This window comes from Nesoenas mayeri, assembly GCF_963082525.1.
Source record: "Nesoenas mayeri genome assembly, chromosome: 7".
NCBI lineage: Eukaryota > Metazoa > Chordata > Aves > Columbiformes > Columbidae > Nesoenas > Nesoenas mayeri.
In genome coordinates this window covers 31918202-31938695 of record NC_137551.1, presented here as the reverse complement: position 1 = coordinate 31938695, position 20494 = coordinate 31918202, and the positions used below count along the sequence as shown (strand labels likewise).

The following is a 20494-nucleotide window of genomic DNA, read 5'->3' as shown; positions in this document are numbered from 1 at the left end:
GATCACTTTCCTAAGGAATATTCTGATGGCAGGTTCCTGTATTTGCCAGAGGCATGTAAGAATTTTCAGCCCTCTCCCATCATTATCACAGAAAGCTAATTAGCTCCTGGCTCATTCCGGTGCTGCTCTACAGGGAATTTCTACATGCTTCACATACTAGTGCAGTTTCTCTGTGACCCTTTGATCCCATATACCAGTTATATGGGGTTTTCTGGGGAAGTATCCACCTTATTACTGCTCCGTCATCACTGCTGCAGCCCAGCTATTCACCACCCAAAACCAACCCCGTGAGCAGTTTTACGCAGACTGATGTGAAAGCCAGGATGTTTTCTCTGTTACAGTGAAAATTATTTTGTCTTGTTTTGATTCCTGCTGTCACAGCGTATTGAAAAGGGCTGGGATTTCCCAGGTGACTGTTCCAACCCTTCTCTCGAGTCACATCTTGAATGTAAACAGGAACCTGTAACAGTTAAATCTGGTAAGGAGAAACACCTGGTAACTGCTGTGTCATTAGCTTCAAACAAGAGACTTCCTTACCGCCCTGCACACCACTTACGTCAGTCTTTAGCACCATGCTACATATCTTTGAAGGCATAATCTTTCCTCTCTTTGGGCAAATCGCTGAAATAGATTTCTCAAAGCAAATTTAGTTCACATAAGCATCAATTACTGTTACTCAAGTTACCTGAAGTGTATACTTCTGTATTTCATCCAGAACAAATTCCACTTCTTTTGAGGTTGTTAATGAGGCAAGATTCCCACTTAAATTGTAGCAATACAGTTTGGCATTGTCATAGCTTTCACGACTAGAATTTATGCGGAGGCAGGCATCTCCAATGTGACTCCATCCTTCCCCACACAGATGAGCTAGTGTAAAAAGCATATGATTAAAGCTGATTTGAAAAGAGATTTTCAAAACCTAAGGGAGTCTGAATTTTATCTTCCTGAGATCATAATTCAGACTACATCCCACACTCAATTTCCCTTGTCATGTCACATAAACTCTAAAACACCAAGTAGTAACATATTGAGTAGTGTAATTTTATTAAAAGAAACTTTTAACAACTTATAAAATATTTATAAGGTATATCCTGAGTTTCAGTGAAACAATATAATTTTGACATTATTTCTTCCCTGTATTCAGATTTGTGCACAACTAAATATTAAAGATTAGATTATGTATATACTCAATAGCACTTTAAACAATCACATTACCTAACATGTTATATTTAAAATCTGAAAACAATTGTCTCAGAATTAAGAGATCACATCTTTCCCCTATCTTTGCTTTATCATCCTGCCTTTGCATTTAGATTTGCTTAAGTAGGAATGTAATCAAAATGATAAGAAATTCAGATAAGATCTCAGAAAATATTTCCTCTTCAACATATTTCAGCATTACTCAGATTCAGATAACTATTAAAAGATTAATAATTCAGAGCTGTTAACTGTTATAGTTAATCTTTAAAAAGATAACACAAATGCAGTTTTAAGCTGTATAGAACAAATTTATTTATGTTATTTAATGAATAATTTGTGCGAAAAAAACCTGGTCCTTCATCCCATCTGGACATAAAGATCAAGTGGAAAAGGTTCTGATATCTCACTGCATATATGTAGTTACGATTATGAATTACAGTATAAATATTATTTCAGAATGTTAGCAGTCACCTTCTGAAAATATTTTGTATTAACATTTTAAAATTCACTGCTTTCATAGTATTACCAACATCAGACAATCAAGAAACTAGATCTTAGGCTCTATGTGCACAGGAAAAATCTAAGTATAATTGAAGTATAACTTCGAAGATAATACCTCAGCTAGCAAAAGTAACAGTGTCAGTTAATATGTAACAGTAAGGGACTCAGGATGGCAATTCAGCTCTGCTCTCACTGATCTCCCACAGGTTAGAACTCATCGCTGGCTTAGGCAGAGGTACATCCCATTATGCCTTCGCTAATAATATTAGCTCTCCTAACAAGATTAAAGGCAGCATTGATATATCGAACAGTTCCCAGGCACAGTCAGGTGAGGAGAGTCAGCACGAGTAAAACAAACCCAGCTCTACCCATCGAACAAACATTCTTTGGCAATAACACCAGAGATTTACTCAGTTGTGAAAGCTATAAAAGCGGCATCGCGGTCCCACAGCCCTTACCGGGTAGCGCCTGGCACTCCTGCTGCCGCTGGTCCCACTGGCAGTTCAGGTGCAGCGAGCAGCTTTTGCAGCTGGTCAGTTTGTTGCAGATCTGTTCATTCCTCACGTGACATTTGGTGTAGTTTTTAACTGACTATAAAAAACAAAATGGACAAAACACAATCTCAAATACTTGTCAAACTACCCACAAACCAGAAGTCAAAACTGAAATGTAAGTGGATGCCTCCCAGAAAAATCACAGCCACCTAAAAGCTACAGTGAATTTAAGATCTTTATCTAGATTCCCTTATCAGTTGGCAGAGAGTACAAAATGCATCTTCAGAGCAGAGATCACCCCACCTGTCCTACACAACTGATTCGAGTGAGTCAAGCAGTACTTTGAAGATGTTACTTCCCTGTACATAACACAGGAATAACTAAATAACTAAACTAAATCTCTGTTTCTTAGAAAGATCAAGGATATGCACCCACTAAATTATTTCATTCTATGCGGCTTAAAGTAAAATAATCAAACAGAATACAAAAAATGGTGCAAGATAAAGGTGTAAAATAATTACACATCATTGACTGAAGGTGCAAGAATATCCTCTACTTTGTTTTATCTAGATTAAATGAAAAAAAATAGGAGCTCTAGACCAGTAGTCACAAAACACAAGAAGAATTTGTCAAAAATTCCAAACATGCTATTTTACAGATCTAAACTTGCATGCAACATAGCTAGTATAGAATTTACAGAACCTACAGGAAACCATTCTGTCAAAGAGTGACCAAAAAACCAGGAATGACATTATTCATTTGGTACCTTAGTATACAAGAAAAGGAGTAAACACTGAAGGTATTTTACATGGGGTTTTTTGTTGGGTTTGGGTTTTGTTTCCCCTGAAAATTGGGGTCTTCCCTTCCAAGTTAGTCTTCTTCCTCTACCACAGAGTACTTTTAATTAAGACACAATAAAATCTCATGAGGTTGTCCATACTAACTTCATTTCAAGTTAATAATTAAAACTAAGTCGTCATACAAGACAGCCTTACACTCTCAGTATCACAGAATGGTGGAAGTTGGAAGGGACCTTGAGATGTCACCTTGTCCAATCCTAACAACTCTTGTCTCTCTCTAACAACAAAAGATACGTTCATACATAGTAGCAAAACCAGATTGCGCTTAAATAGCAAATATATGGTTTACATTACAGTTGTGGTTGCTTTCCTTTCTGGAGTGTGATAAAGCACATCTAAAGGGGCAATATGACAGTAAGTTACACAGTTGTTGGTATTGGAGTAATAGCGATGACAGGACATCAACCTACTGCAGTCAGAAGGGCAGGGCAGACAACCAGCCTCCTTTTATGTTGTTCGGATTATTTTTTTTAAGTCCCAAAATAATGCAATTGTTAAAATGAATTTTCTATCTCACACAGGACTAGTTTCATTCCTGCTGAAGAACACTGCTGTTTAGGGATTTGATTGCTGCCTTTATTGTATCAGATGCTCATCAGTGAGCTTATTATAAAAGGTACTTAGTATTTTTCTGGCCTACAAGAAAGGCTACTGTGAAGCAGAAAGAAGCTGAGAAGCAGTTCTAGGAGGAGGCATCTACACCACAGTATGAAACAGAGCAAAAGGCAATGATAAAGTAAAAGAAAGTCTATCTAGGCCAAGAAATGCATACAAACAGTAAAGCACAAAAGAAAGAAATCTTTGGTACAAATCTACATTTATAGTTTCACTCAGTCATGATGCATATTCACAAAACTGCCTGAGAGATGCTTTACAGTGAATTTTAGAGGACCAGTGACCACCACCTGCTCATTTACAATACGGCATCTAATACTCACTTTTAACACTTCATGATGACATATTCAAAATCTTTAAGCCTTCAGATTGTTTTTGAAAATTATATACTTTTTAGTGATATTACATATAGATTTTGATCTTCCAACAAAATCAATATATTTGTTCTATTACTTTCTAATCATGAAGCTTGTTGTCTACTGGTTATTTAATGTTTAAAATAAAATTCAAAGTACTAGTGACTATTCTGTAATAATGTTCTCTGCTCTATTCCCTTATTCCCAGCACTTATTTCCCTTAAATCCAATTTAAACATTGCTTGCCTGAAAATCTCATTAGTTCAATGTAGATGTGAATCCAATAGGTAATTTGTATTAACACATTATTAAGGTTATAACTTAAGCTACCAAACCCAAAAAAAAAGTCGGAAATATGACAACCCATCTGCTACTGAAGTTCTCTAATGCTCTAGGATATTTATAATGTTTACATACCAAAGTATGAGTAAATCATGTTATAGATAAAGTTTCCCTGTTATGTATGATTTAGGTTTTCTCAGTACTGATCTTGATATAGTGGTATACAGACAGACTTATGAACTGCAGTGATTTTCTGCAGAGCTACTGTAGAACGAAAATATTACAGTAGTTTATCTTGGAATTTCGGAAATTGCTATTAAATAACGTACTTCTCTTCTCCTCCTGGATTTTTCAAGTTAATGGTATAATCTTGTCCAGTTTGCCTAGTCTAACCATAAATAATTAATCTAATAGGTTTGCTACTATTTCTCTGAAGCTACTCCCAGATCTTACTATTGGGTACTCCTTAGTCTTATACTTTCTTTTTTTTTCCTCCAAGATAAATTTAATTATATTCGCAATTCCTTCTACTACTTTATATATTTCCCCTTGACTATTTTTTTAATTCCTCAAATGTGGGCAGATTGCTATGATTATTATAATTATTATTGGTATTAGTGTAGCATCCAAGGACTCCCATCATGAAACAGGATGTTAACTTTCTGGAAGCAGTGCAGGCATTACAAAAAGACACAAATTCTTCTCTTTAAGGCACTGTGTAAAAATATTTAACAATGTAGGACTATAGCTCTCTTTGAAGCATCCTCTCATACCCGATATCCTGTAGCAAGATGCTCTTTATCATACCCTTCATGTGTTCGACAATGTTTAGTTTATGTTGCCACACTTAGATATAAAACACTCTTAATTACATAGCAATTTGGGCTGTATTTAGGTTACTTACATCAACTGGGGCTCTATCATATTGCATGTGTGGAGACCAACACACAAGAAATCCAGAGGCTGCTACTGGAGATAAGGGGGTGGTTGGTCACAGTTACAGAAGCAACACATTCCCCTTGTAGCTTTTAAAAACAACGAGGCTTTCAAAAATGCACCACAGACTGCATGCAGGAATACTTCAGCTGTGTTTCTTCCCATCACAGTCTCTCCAAACAAAAAAGCACATGCATTTCACTTGAAAAGACACATCAGAGTCCATATTGTCACCGAGGAAGTGTTACATTCATGTGCTATTGCCTCATGTTCTTGATCCCAATTTCTTTATTCTTCCCTACCATATGTTTGCTGTTTGTTACAGTAAAACTAAAGGTATTTCAATAAGTGAAGATTCAGAATACGAGCTGAAATTTCATAAGGAAAGTGGGTTTATTTCAATTTTTTTTCCAAGCATTTGTATGGTCTTGAAAATAAAACATTCTCTCAATCAACATTTTTCAGGCAAAGATTAGTACTATATTACTGCTGCATTTCAAGCCTTCAAAATACTTTCCTTAGGTAATATGGGAATAAGTTACTTTATTTGCAGACTTTTAGTGTGTGCAGCTAACATTTCTATAAACTGAAGGATTACGGGCCAACACTGTAGACAGCCAGTGGAGCATATTATTACAGCTACCCTAACTTCAGTGATTCCTTCCATTTTTCCGGTAGAGGAGTAAATCAACAGAAGAGGAGAAGGAAGCCATTTCTTGTTAATTCCTGACGCTTGCCTTTCAGGTCTGCTTTTCGGATATGAAATTGAGTTTGGTGTGGAGCCAGGAAACTGGAAGAGTTATTTTGAAGATATAAAGAATCAAAACCATTGGGATCAACTAAAACCAGACTACAGAAGTATCCCACTTAAGTTTTTATGGGACATAAAGAAGACAGCTCACTAGTGCTGAAATGAGCCAGACCTCCAAAACAACCTGGCTCTGCAAGCCTGCGCTTGCAATTGCATCAGATACGAATACGATATATACCTTGATGATCCATGAGTCTGCAGAGCAGGGGAAAACAGTGTGCTGTTAATTGCTGACTCACATCAGCTGGTGAGCATGGGCAGGTATATGTGTATCATCAGTGCATCAGTACTACTTATGAAGTACATCTGTCCAAGCAGAGTTATTTCAGGGATATTTCTGCATTTTACAGCCCTTCCAATCGGCAGAGCAGCCACTGCTTTGCAAATAGCCATGACCATGAGGCCAATGCCAAACTGATTGCCAACATATCTTTAGTATGCTGGCCAGTTTCCATGATGTGAAAGCAACAGATTCTAAAACATTATTGTCTGTCTCATCCAGATGTTCTATGATCTAAGTAACAGATCAAGGTCTTTGCAGAACTGCAAAAATGGGGCTTTCTCCTTGTGACGTTTCTAAAACTACACCTTGTTATCCCGTATCACCATCACAGTACTGTCACAACATTTTCATTTTGTGGGCCTAGTCCAGAAGTAGCAGTCTATGAAAATGGATAATCAGCCTGATCCATTCCATTTCTCCACATGGTGCCATTCTGTTGATGCTATTTTGGTAGGTTTATGTCGATAGCTGCAAAATTCTGTCTACATCATCCCCCAGCCAACATACTCATTTTGCAATAGGCACCTTTAGCTTATAATAACTCTTTTCAGAAATCTTTTCTATTAATTTTCACTATCCCATTCTTTAGTAACTGCACTAACAGTCTTTGCTATCCACTTCAAACCCTGAATAAAAGACAGGCAATGATACAGAGATGACTGGCACATCAGTTGCTAATTATGTCAATAATCTTGGCCATGAAAGGTTGTCAAAGAAGAATACTGAACAGAGAACCTTCTGCTAAAATACCCAATGTTCCACATTTACTAGGAATGAGGATGGTCTGCTCCTTAGCAACTGTTCCTTGCTCAAAAGCTGAAAAACACAGTTAGAAAATTGGCACCTAATATAGTACAATGTGTTAGGAAAGGAAGAGCCCCTGAAGATCACAAAGGAAACTAACTATTAGTGCCTGGAATGTGAAATTCCTCTGAGAGACTTATAACGTGGCTGCTGATGAATTTGTGTCTGCATTGCTTTTATTAGTAGTGACTAGCTACAAATGCCAGTGATTAGAGCTGGCTGTGCTCACTCTGAACAGGCAAAATTTGAGTTAAGAGTCAATTCAACTCACACCTTAATTTGTCTGGAGAACAAGATCGATTTGCATCAGGTTCAAACCAGAGAGCAAGCTACTTTTACTAATGGAAGAGTGTAAAGAAAGGATTTTGAACTCAAGTACAGCCAGTTGTCTGTGGCTAGCTGAAAAATATAAGGAGATAAAATTTATAAAGCTCAAATACTATTATAAGCTTGTCGAAAATCAAATTAAAAAGCAAGAGATGCAGCAGCTGGTAGACAACAATGTAAAATAAAAGCAACGTTAAAAATAGAAAAAAACAAGCTTATATGAATCAATATGTTCTTATTCCTTGTAATTACAAAGATCAGAACAATCTTACCAAATCATCACAAGCCAGTTAATCTCATGGTGATTGAGGCTCATATTCCTTTAATAAGATGACAAGTAACTATGCAACTTAAAGCAAAACATTTCTATGATGATCAACGATCAGAATACCAAGACAAATGAGACTAACATGGCCTTGTTTGAAAGGGGAAAAAAACAAACAGCCACCCTTACCCTTCAAGGGATTCCATGGTTTCTGCCTGCATTCTGTACACAGTACATGCACAAAATCCAAGTTGATAATGACTCTGGGACATTCCAAATGTCATTAATTAGGACATAATATTTGTCCCAAGAGACAGAAAGTAGGGTAATGCAATCCTGAACAATACTTTTTTTCTTCCCTGGAATAGATAGCTTTGCTGCAGCCCTCTGCAACATTTTTCCTGCAAAAGCCAGGAAAACATGCTTATGTTTGTCTTCAAAACAATCTACTATTAGTCCACTGTTCCCCTTTCATTTTCTAAATCAGGCCTCTGCTTTAGCTAGAAAAGAAAGAGCATTAATAACATGATGATAGATTTGCAGAGACTCACCATGCTACAGTTGCTATTCGCTGAAATGCACTTCTTGTCATCGCACCACTGGCAGCCGTTTGTGTTGGCAGTGCAGCTCGCACAGTCCGCGTATCGGTAACATCTGTCATCTGCAGCCGCTGTAACACACATGAAAGTCAAAGAGAAACATCACACAGAAGGAGAATAATACCACATTTTAAACACTTGCTTCGAGTATTTTCAGATACATCCTTTTATTGGTCTCCAGCCATTAATAAAGGTTTAAGTTACTGTAGGAAATCAATTTTATTCAGTTAATAAGATTTACTCCCTTAGTAACAACTATATTTGAAGGTTCATAAGCCTCATATCAACTAAAGGAACATTCACCGATTTGCAGCATACAAGCTTTCTTAGCATACCACATAAGAGCATCAGAAAGTTTCTTAAACTATTCATTCTTCACTCGTTTAACACAGATTTTTTTAATTCTTTTTTTATTCACTACATTTACCATCGCCTTCTTGCATAGCAATCAACCTGCACCTGAAGAAAACCTGAAATGGATATTAGCAACACACAAACACTTTAAGTCTTTCTAACTCAAGTTATAAACTTCAGAAGGACTGTTAAGTTACAGTTCTGCTCTTTCTCTTGCCAGGGAAGCCTTACTATCCAAGAACTGATCTTTTCAAAACCCACTAAGATCTCTGCTTATCCTTTAATATTGACCCTCGGTGTTTTTTCACGATACCCTCAACCATATAACAATAGAGTGGTAAAAAAGAATATATGAAACATTGTGTTTTGGCAGAATATTACCACCTGAAACTGGAAGGATTCCCCAACAGCAAAGTGGCACCATCCATACAGCTTCTTCAGAACTGGAATTCTGCACACCTCATCTCTTTTAAGTTCAGTTGTTTATTCCCGCTGCAGCAGCTGTACTTTAGAAACCGTTCTTTTTGATTTTCCTTCAGCCTGTCTGTGCTTTATTTTGTTTAGTTTTTTAAACAGCTGCTGATACGATCAGTTTTTGCAGGATCCACTTTCATCTGTATTACCTTTGAATTTAGTGTCTCAAGATTTTTCTTTCTATAAAGAGCTGCAACTTTCTAAACTCTAGATCTCTAAACGTTATGAAACTGTACAAAAGCAGTTCTTCAGAAAGTTACCTAGGTAACATTTTTGTTATATAATGCACCTTTTCTCCAAGTTTGGAACTTTATATCCAGTTCAGAAACGAATAAAAGCTAACAGATAAACAAACTGGTCTTGAAGCATCAAATAATAGCAGAGCTAATAATTTTTTAACAAACATGCAAAGTAGACTGGCAGGGTAATTATATTGTAGTTCATACATGTAGCACACAGCAAAAGTTTGGTTAGGAATTTTATGCTGTGCTACAAGGAAAGGAGCACAGAAAAAATACCAGGTTTATGTAGCAGGGACGCATACTCTGTTCATGTGAAGGATAAGAACACCACTTTCACAAGCAATTTATTTGTGACAAGCCAAAATACTTAGGAATAGGGTGCAACAGTTATTCATAGCACTAAATTGCTGTTTCAAACAATATACTTATCACAATGCTGCACAGAAATTCACATGACAAACTTGAACCCATTCTGACAAACTGCAAAGGGCTCGTTTGCCTCTAGTTTGTTTCCAGCTGTGACTGTACTATTTTCTACTACACAAATACTCCTGTTCGATAGGTAATCGACCGAAAGCAGGAATGCTTTCCCTCTCGGATACTGGTACATACAGACATGAGAGTGCCATATGCCTGTAATGCCAATATCACTTGCAGTGCCCATCTGTGCTCTGATTGCTATTATGCTTTCTTGGAATCAGAAAAATACAAAGGCTTATATATATGTGTGTGTGTGTGTATGTATACATACATATATATATACACACACTGACATCCTTAAACAGGAGAAGGTAGAGAAATAGAAAAATTAACTCAGTTACAATATTTCAAAGATCAACCTTTTATAAATGCTTCAAACACACTAAGCCAAATCCAATCTAAAGTCACTTTATGCTTTAGCTCCCCAGGGAAATAAAATCTTCTCTTTGAAACCTCCTATGTTTTGTATCCCTTAGGACCTTAAACTTGCACTCTTCTTTCCTATTGCCCTGTATTTAAAACAAAAAAAATCCAGAATTGAGTGACTTAAAAGATTGATCCATAAATCTCTTGCCTTGGGTATTCTCAGAGAGGAACAGTCCAATCACTAGTTCCACCTGGTTGTTTTTCTGTGGGGCATTTTGGTTTTTCCCTCCACTATCTCCTACATCACGTTGCAAATTTGACACTGTAAGACTAGAATTCACTTACCTGTTTTCTTAGGACATTTTGCTCTAAGGATGTTATTAGCATGGCCAGATTCCCAGGATTCACAGTGTTTCTTGTTCCACAGACACCTTATCCCTGGACGAGCATTTTTACACAGCTCTTCATCTCTGAACGCTTCACAGTTTGGAGGCTTATACACAAGGATGTCATTCAAAAGAACACTCGAAAAACCCCCAAATATATACATGGACCTAATAGAAAAATGCAAGTAAATATAACTGTTATGGTAGCTTTATATATATATTTCTTTAGCTGTCTTGATATACAATAAAAACCAACACACACAATATTATAAAAAGCATTCTTCATCCCTGTCTAATAAAGACTGTCAGCGGTTCCATTATAAAGACTGTCAAATTTTTAATGTATTTCTCCATGGTAGTTTAGACTAATAAAAAAATTGCCTAAAGTGTACTGTGCTATACGTATTAGTGAGTGACACATACCAAGTGTCTGGTAAGAGCAGCTATGGAGGAAACTACTCATTTTTGTAGTTAGATAATGAGAACAGAGTGAAATAATGGCTTGCAGGAAAGGAGAACATTTTTCTTCAAGAGGATTTCAAAGACAGCCAGCAATAACTGGCACATGGATATTTCTCTCTGTAACATTTACGGTGCAGAAGCTGGTAACATGAGAACTGGAAGACGAGATTTGAGACCGTACCCTTCCTATTTAAATTTAAGATTAGTCTTAGTTAAAAGATAATAAGAAAGACTCAGTTGTATCATATACTCTTAAGACAGAATTAATCATACAGTTACCAACGGCAGAAATCTTTGGAGAGTATCTCACATTACACTTTTTGGAACATATAACTCTACTAAAAATAGAATTAAGTTCAGGAAGAAAAAAAAACACACACACAAACCACACCACAAACAACACATGGGCTTTTCCACCTTGAATCTAATTCATTGGAAGTGACAGTTCTCAAAATATCAGACATAGCTTAGATGTCTTAAAACAACACAAATCAGGATGAAAAACTACCAGTTGCAGAATTCATTAATTCCAAGCAATCTTCTCTCAACAAAGTAACCTGTTCATTGGATAAGTTCAAGTGCTCTGTGTCCAGAGCTATAACTTACTACTCTTTTAAAATCTGTCCAACTCTTATTTGTAGTATTACTTATCACCACCATAACTTCTGACCTAAGCAATATCCACATATAGAGGATCTGCAAGTTGCCCACATTTACTTAAATAACGAATTTATTAGGGTGATCAATAACATAGAAAAGATCAGTAATACACATTAAGACAGTCACCTGTCATACTGCAACTGTCAGACATTAGGCCACTTGGCAACCAGCAGTAGTAAAAATCAGACAAGTAAACAGTAAAAATTTCTTTAAACCTGACTACAGTTTTCTACAGCTTTTCCACCAAAAGGAGAGATTTGTCCTACAATTTTATCTTTGGGAGTTGGGGTGAGGGAAGCATCTAAGTTCAACCATCAAATCTAGCAAACTCCAGATCCACTCCATCTGCTCCTTCTAGATGATGAAGCTCTACTGAGCTCCTCTACTCAGCAAACAACATGCAAATAACGCTACATTTTCTAGAGGAGATGCAATATACTTAATATAGTCTAGATGCTGCCAGGCTTTTCTTCCTGCAAGTGGTTAATGATGATCACTGTATCAGTATCTCCAAAATCATGCTGTTTCTAATTAAGTCAGTATCTTTTCAAAATCTTGCTTTTTCCAAGCAAATTTTAGTTATGTATTTTAATGTTATGTTTGTAGAAAAACAAGGAATTATAGCATGCTGTAAAGAGAAAAAGATTTCTCACATTTAAGTGAGGATTATAGCTGGTACTGAATTTCAAATTCAGTGTAGTTCACAATACTAAGGAAGCACCTCGGTAACACTACAAGGTTCACACAAAAAGCCACTGAACAGATTCCAGCGCACAACAAATTGATGATTAGCTGTACTGATTACCAAGCCCCTGATAAGCACTACTTTTCATGTTAACAAATTGTATCAGCTGTGTGACACTAAACCATACTTCACACAGCTGTAATTTCTGCCGTGGTTTTCTCATTCAGAAAAACAGTCAGGAAAATGTAAAATACACTTCATTTACCCATTACTGACAACAGCAGTGTGACCAAATCTGTTGACATCTCGATGTAGATTAGGTTTTGGTAAAATCTTCCATTCATCACAAGCTGGAAGACAAAACAAAAGCATATGAAAACATTTATAAAATAATTCATAACATTTATACAATAGTTTTATTCACATATAGGACCAATGCATGCCCAAAAATCTCACCTCTTTCTCAATTTCTGCCTTCTGTCACTATAATTGTTAACACTGTATTGTAATAAAATTCATATATTATTAAAAGACTTCATCTCTCACAATTGTCCTTTTGTTATTTCCTCTACTTAAATAGAATGGTGAAAGTACATACAGGCCAGGGAGATTTTCTTGAAAGAGTTTCAATGAAAGACATCACAGTACTGGGGCACCAATTAATGATTATTAGGATCACAGGCTTCAGATGAAGTTTATGATCACAGGGTCGAGACAAAGGTAGGAGTAGTATTATATGTAAAAGTTGTGTATCCCCTAGCATAATACTGTTATTTGATGTCTCTAAGGTGTTTGAATTATATTAGAAATTCAGACTAGAAGCAATATCATTTAATGGACAATAAGTGATCAACAATCCTGAATTTCTATTTCAAGAAAATATCGCCCTTTTAAAATATCTAAAAAGCAAGCATTTTAATGATACAACTGAACAGCAAAATCTTGCTGTTATACCCTGAAATCAAGTCCTTGCTGCTGTAAGTCATTGAACATTAAGAGAAACAGCATGTTTGGGCTCGTGTGCCTTTGATGGTGAAGGAAACTATTTTTTAAAACCCACACTAAACTTTCATTTGATCTTGGAAAGTGTTGCATGTTATTTGTTGTATGTTTACAAACATACATACAAATCCGTAGTGTCTCCTATAATTTGAAATTTATTTAAGAAAAAGAGGGATTTAATGCCAAAGGAAAACCATAAAACCATAATAAAGGCCAGTTTTGAGATAAGAAACCCCTGAGGGCTGGAGATATAATAATTCCTTTCTTGCTGACGGTATTTATCAAACTGGCAGGTCTTTTCAATAAAGTACAAGAAAAAAAGGGAGAAGGAAGCACGTTACAAATAGCCTTCTCTCTTATCTCCTCCCAGCCTTCTCAGTGACTACTGAACAGAGCTTTGTGCAAGAATAATACTTCTGCTCACCTTTAAATTCCTGATCTGAGTTTCTCTGTACAGATTGGTTAATACAAAATACAGATAATTAACCAACTGACTCCAATAGGCTTCATCTCTGCCTGTCATCTTTAGAATTCTTTTAAGTATTTCCAAGTACTCAAATTTCCAGACTTACTGTACAGTTTCAAGAAGAAAGTAACAAGCAGCCAACACAGTATGAATTTCAACATTGCTTATTGATACTACAGCCTTGTACGCATTATATTAGTTGGATGATGTCTACTAATGAAGGTAAGCTCTAAGTAGTAAAGAATAACGTACTTTTCTCTGTAAAATGTCATGCACTCTTGAAGTATTATACGGATAGTAAGTGGAAGATATATACTGGTTGTACTTACTGTATTCTCTCAATGTACCTAGGTACAATACATAGCACATAGAAGCATATACTGCTTTTAATAGACGCCGTTATAAGCAGATGAAGGAGTGATACTGCTCATTCCAAACTAACTAGCAGAATTTTTAGTCACTGAAAAGCACAAGGAGGAATACATGGACTTTTTGTTGTGTTAGTCGGGCTTCAACTTCAAGATCAAGTTCTACTGCGTTATAAGAAAAAGATCCATAGTCCTCCCTGGTGTTGATTCAATGTGGTTACCAGATGATACAGAATTGTCTCTGAGAGTGAATTCATCAACCACACAAATTATTTACATGATGAAACACACCACAAAAATGCACAGGATTTGATGTGATCCAGTTGATGGTGGCAGAGAAAAAACCCAGATGAATTTCGAATAGGGCAGCGCACTCCAGGGTCCCCCTTCCACCAGGACAGGCCTCAACACGCTGCACTTAGTCCAGTCATCCATATCCTTCTCATCTACACCTGGCTGGTAATATTGCATTAGAGCATCAGAGCACAGGACCAATGCATTTTATAGAAAAGTTCTCAATGTTGCAACGGTAAGGAAAATTTCAGAGAACTTGAACTTGGATGGGAGTTCAGGCTGTCTACAAGGGACATAAAGACATGCCCTGAGAATACGCTATGGCTCAGATTACTAAAAATACAACCAGTTACAGCAATACAATGGCATTATAATAGCATATCTATGATTTTATAGAAAAATAAGGCCACATTTCTAATCAACATAGTCACATGAGTAAAATACTCCAATATAGATTTGCTTTAAAATATTTAAGATCAGATTTAACAAAATGTGACTGAAGGAAAAACAAGGGAAATATAACATCCTAGTTCTATCCTCTTAGCCCTGCAAGTCTTTACGAGTGACTTTTGCTTTTCAGACATACAGTTGAAGATATCATTAAAAATCTGTTTAGGAGCAAAAAGCAGTATAAAGTTTGCATTTGCCACTCACATCTGATTTTGAACAATGTATTTCTTAAAAGTTAGGGCAAAACTGGAGCAGACAAGTTAACACATTCCATTAAATTCATGTCTGAATGTAGTTAACAAAAGAGTTTTGAAAATTATACACGTTGAGTATCCAAATACATCCTATTTAAATTTTATTTATGAGAACCACACATCTACAAGCTGTTTTAAAGGTGATCACTCTCCCCTTTCTTCCTGTGATTTATTAAATGTACTATAGACATCTCAATTATTTTCAATAACTAAAAAAGACTCAGAATGACCCTGAAAGTCTTGACAACTCACTCCCAAATCTACAAAATTTTGTAGAGAATGTAAGAGAACATCAACCAACTGAAATATTTCCATTGCAGAAAACACTCTAGAAACTCAGATGAAAAACTGTAAGCATTGAACCAAAGAGAAGATGATTTATACCTCCTCTTCACTTTCCTCCCCCTCTTTGTAATGCCCAATACTGCACTCAAGACTGAGCAGAAGCACCATGTCCACTCAGAACTTGCAGGTGGAACCTCTCAAACCTTTAAAGAATGAAAGGGTTCATGCTTCCAAAATATGATAAAAGGAAAATAATACTTATTTTATATAGTTTAATAGCAGTTACAGTAACAATCCAAGATGTAGGAGAAATGGGTTAATTTCCTACCCTACGGGATTTAAACCTACAGCTGACATCTCTAAGGAAAACACCCTGACTGTTCAAGTCAGGTAACTCTCCACTACTCCAAGTTAATGTTGTTCCACTGAACAGAGGAGGAAAACCAAAATAGCAATAGGGAGCAAAAGTTGTTAGGACACACTCAAAACAGACCAACCACTGTTCAATACTTCCAGGATCACATTTGTAACTCTGCACTGGCAGGAAGGCTTAGTGACAAACTCTTACTACATTTGGAGCTAACCTTTAAGAAAAGATATATGAGACTGCATACTTTAGAATTGAGAAATAATTTTGTAAGGTAAACAAAGTATTTTAATATATTTGAAATGGCAATGTATTGGTTTCTGCTTACGCACACTTTCTGTAACACTCACAGCCTTATATACTATGTAGAATCCAGTGTCACATTATACTTGTATGTTCTCTATACATATCTCTAATAACTACTCAGTTTTATTCTGGTAAAAGAAGAAACGCTGATTCACAAAGTACAGACACACATGATACTTCTGTCCAGTTCTCTTTTTTCTGTGACTCTGGACAACTAAACACCATAATCAACTAAAATACCAAGAAAGTTAGGTACGACCAAAAACTTATTTTCCAATTCAATCCACACTGCATAAATATTTTTCTTTATTCAGATAATAAAAATCTCATCTTCATGAAAACATAAAGGAAAACTGTTTTAAATAGCATGAATTTAAGATATAGATCTAACATCTATAGCAGAGTCTATATACATAACAGTGACTCCCTAAGCAATATTAAAAAAAACAACCTTGGGCTTTACTAGTAAATGGAGCAATTAGTGCCTTGTATTATTATGGTTTTGCTCTTCTAATAGTACAGTGATATGGAGGTAATTGCTACTACAGACTGAATCAGAATTACATTTATGACTTAAGTGCTCAGGAATGCATAAAACTTAATCTATCACAGCCGCTGCTTTACATTTTCTTTGTGATAGCAGATTGATAATCCATTTGTTACTCCAGAAGGAGGGAGAATTGTAAAAAAATAGATGGTTTTGCAGTGAAAAAGAACAAATCTTGACATTTAAACTTATTCATTTTGTTGGTGACAAAGACTAGAGTCGAAACAACTTATTTTACAAGCAATTTATGAGTAACCAATTTATTTTATTACAAAATACAAGTAATATGTTTGATTACAAGCAAAACAAAAGTTTTGTCTCATAAGATAATCTTGAAGTTTCTTCTCCAAACAGGGAAGTTTTTAAGCTTTGTTTGAATACCCTAGAAGAGACTTAACATTTCACATTCAATATTGTCTTTCGTAAGCAATTCAATTTGTATATTATTTAATCCATATTAATAATAAATTGAAACCCAGACAGTAACAAGTCTTATAAAAAGAAACATTACAAACTATATCATTATCTTAAATGTGTAAGATACTACAGTTCTTCCATAGATACAGAAAATTGTGAAATAACTACCACTATGAAGCATGCAAGCAGCATTCCAATTATTTCAGATTTTTGGCTCTTATAGAGGATCCCTGTCAGTCATTCTGTGCACATTCCCAGGGTATCCAGATACCTTAGCAATTGGCACACGTGAAACAGAAGGACAGAGACCGAATATTTCATGCACTGAAACTACAGGAACTGCCTTAGGCATATATAAATATATTTACAAACATTAACATTTGGACAGAAACTAAAATCAATATCCTTAGTAAACGTCTTTTGTTTCTTTGGTTTTTGGGGGGTTTGTTTGTTTGTTTGGGTTTTTGTTTGTTTGTTTTTAATACTAGTCAGAGTAGTTAGATTATCTGATTCTCCGTTTTAAATGCTGATTCCGTATGTCCAATTAATCAATGTTTAGCTGCCAAGTTTGTGCCTGAATACTCAAAATACAATCTAAACTAAGCGGGGCGGGGGCATGCAGAGCTCCTGAATCACGGTTTCACAAAATAAAAAGAAGAAAAGGTCATATTAATACCAAACTAATACTTCAAAAATCCATCCTAAAGTTTTACAATACAGCTCTGAAATTTTTAATCTACACTTGGGCTGAAAACAAGTTCTTCAACATGCGCACTTGCGTGCATTTGTTTATACATATATACATAAATATTTCTCTCACACTATGTAGGCAGTGGTGAGACATGAGGCCAACAGTAACAGTAACTGACTTGTGTGATTTTGCTCCTGAAGGACAAAAAGCAGACTGAACTAATGTCAAACTTTGTACCAAGAAGAAAACATAAGCAAAACATCCATACTGATGTGTGTCACACTTCCCCTCTAGTTCTATTACATGTTTATTTAAACTAATGTCTGCAGGATCTGAGCACTTTGTAGAATTTTAAGTCAGTGGTGATAAGCAGTTATTCGATATTACAAAGTAGTGCTAAGGAACTGGAAGAACTCAGGGTACAGCTCCTAACATATAGTTCCTCAGTTACACAGCACTAAGAAAAAGATAGTATCTTATTTTGAAAGATAAATCCCTTTTAATTAATTACAATTATGTAACCAGATTTTTCAGACATGCACATCCCAGTTTGTATAGTATTAACTGTCATTATTTTGTATGATGACTGTACACAAACTGTCCTCTGTGTATATAACTTCCTGATTTCCAAAGAGCCGTCACAAAGCATAAATTTGCAGAAGCACTCCATATATGTTTTTGCTATATACACCTACACAAAACCTTTTTCTAAGTGAGAAAACTGCTACAAGTATCTTTCAAAATGCTATAATGGAATAATTTAATAAAGCACCTAGTTTGAACACCAACAGTAACACCTGTAGCAGGCAGGATCTCACCAGCTGAGGCCCCTCAGGTTCTTTCTATGCACTGAACAGGTAGCTATGACACTTTGGTGAGAATTGGATAAAGAAATATCACAACCAACATTGGTTAGAAAACTGCAAGTCAACTGGAGCATCTGAGCCCAACGGCAACCCTGTCCCCATTGCCAAGGTTCCCCTTGCAGCGTAATGTAAGCAGCCACAGTATGGTCAGAAAATACCTCATCTCTATGAGGACAACCATTTGTAGATCTTCAAGGAGTTACCAGAGCAACCTGGCAGCAAGTCTGGTGGTAAAACATCAGAGGTTTCTAATATATCAGAGGTTTCTAAAGCTCACTTTATGCAGCAGGTTTATCATATGTTTACTGCCATTTAAGTAAACACACCAAGCAATATGAAACTGTGAAAATTAGGGCATCATAATGGTTTTTATAACATCTCCAGACCTCCAAGTCTTCAGCTTTAACACATTCAGATGCAGTAAGCTTTTCAAATAACTGAGCTGAGCTCTTGGATAACAACACTCATGTCTAACTGGCTCAAACTTACGCATGTAGACTAGTTCAGTACCTGGACAGCAAATATCGATTCCAGAAAAAGAAGAAGAAAAAAAGCAGCTCTATCCTGTCTTGATAAAATTAATTGCTCTCTGGAGATCCCCATCTCCCTACATTGACCAGAGAAGGAGTCTGGATTACCAGACTGTATTAGAAGCCAACCTCTTCAACAGCTAAACTTAACTGAGATTAAACCTCCCAAATAGTTATTCCACATTAATACGAAAAACAGTCAGTGTTTTCATGGATAATAAAAAGCTGAAGCAATCTATCCATAAAACTATGCCACATATACTAAGAGATATAATCAGAAGTACTCTACAGCCCGACTTGAACGTAAATAGTATAGGCTCTATCTCTAGGATTCAGCTGGTTTCCAGAAAGCACCCATTTTTTACAAGAAAGAGCATAACACTCCATCATTTGCAAGGTATCTAGGAAACATACTGATGGAATCATATATTTTGTCTTCCAAGCATTGTTCAAAAACTCGTGATACAAGGTAAATAAAATTCTAAAATGTATCTATTCCATAATTATCTATTTCTTAGTAAAAGAAGCACTTACTATTATCTGAAAAACTATATCGGTATCTAATGTGTGCTGTGAGACTTTTTAATTCTGCAACACGAATAATAGAGAAAATTAAGTTTGTATTAAATCAATCTTCATAGATTTAATTTTTTAAAAGAGTAATTACTACATCTGTTTCTTTTGTACTTCAGTGATTTGATAAACATGGAGGATGTGACTTGCAAGAAAATACAAATACTGTACTAAAAATCATAAGCAACTAGAAGAATTAAAATATTGTTCCACCTTAAGAAAACAACAGCAACAACACAGCATACAACATTTTTATGAAATAGGACAAAAAACTCTTGGTGTGTGAAAGTCAGAAAGTTACACTTAATCAGATCTTGGGACATATACTATTGATTTTCAAGTGCGCACACTACAAATAAATGTAGAACAATAAGTAATATTATCCTCTAAAATGAAGAGGGACCTCTGTTTCATTAAAAATTAAAACCAGATGTAAACTGAAATGAGAATAAAATCGATCGCTCACACCACCAGATGCCTACGAGCAGCTACAGAACGTGTAATGCAGGGATACAGTCAATTGCACACTTGGTGATACTGGCAGGAACTAAACACATATATGGTTCCATGTATTCAATTTACTGATTATTTTCACATGAAAGCAAACATATTGTGTTTGTATCTATACAGAAAGCC

At 35.8% G+C, this 20494-nt stretch overlaps 1 protein-coding gene across 1 annotated transcript in view; it reads right to left on the bottom strand.

Annotated features, from left to right (window-relative positions):
- Positions 1-20494, bottom strand: part of ATRNL1 (attractin like 1) — a gene marked incomplete at both ends in the record, with an annotated part of 484917 nt that overhangs the window by 378807 nt on the left and 85616 nt on the right. Inside the window, 5 exons of the mRNA XM_080348357.1 lie at positions 686-867; positions 2160-2292; positions 8286-8404; positions 10595-10803; positions 12708-12792. Coding sequence (XP_080204483.1) covers positions 686-867; positions 2160-2292; positions 8286-8404; positions 10595-10803; positions 12708-12792 — 728 coding nt within the window. The remainder of the gene's footprint in view (positions 1-685; positions 868-2159; positions 2293-8285; positions 8405-10594; positions 10804-12707; positions 12793-20494) is intronic.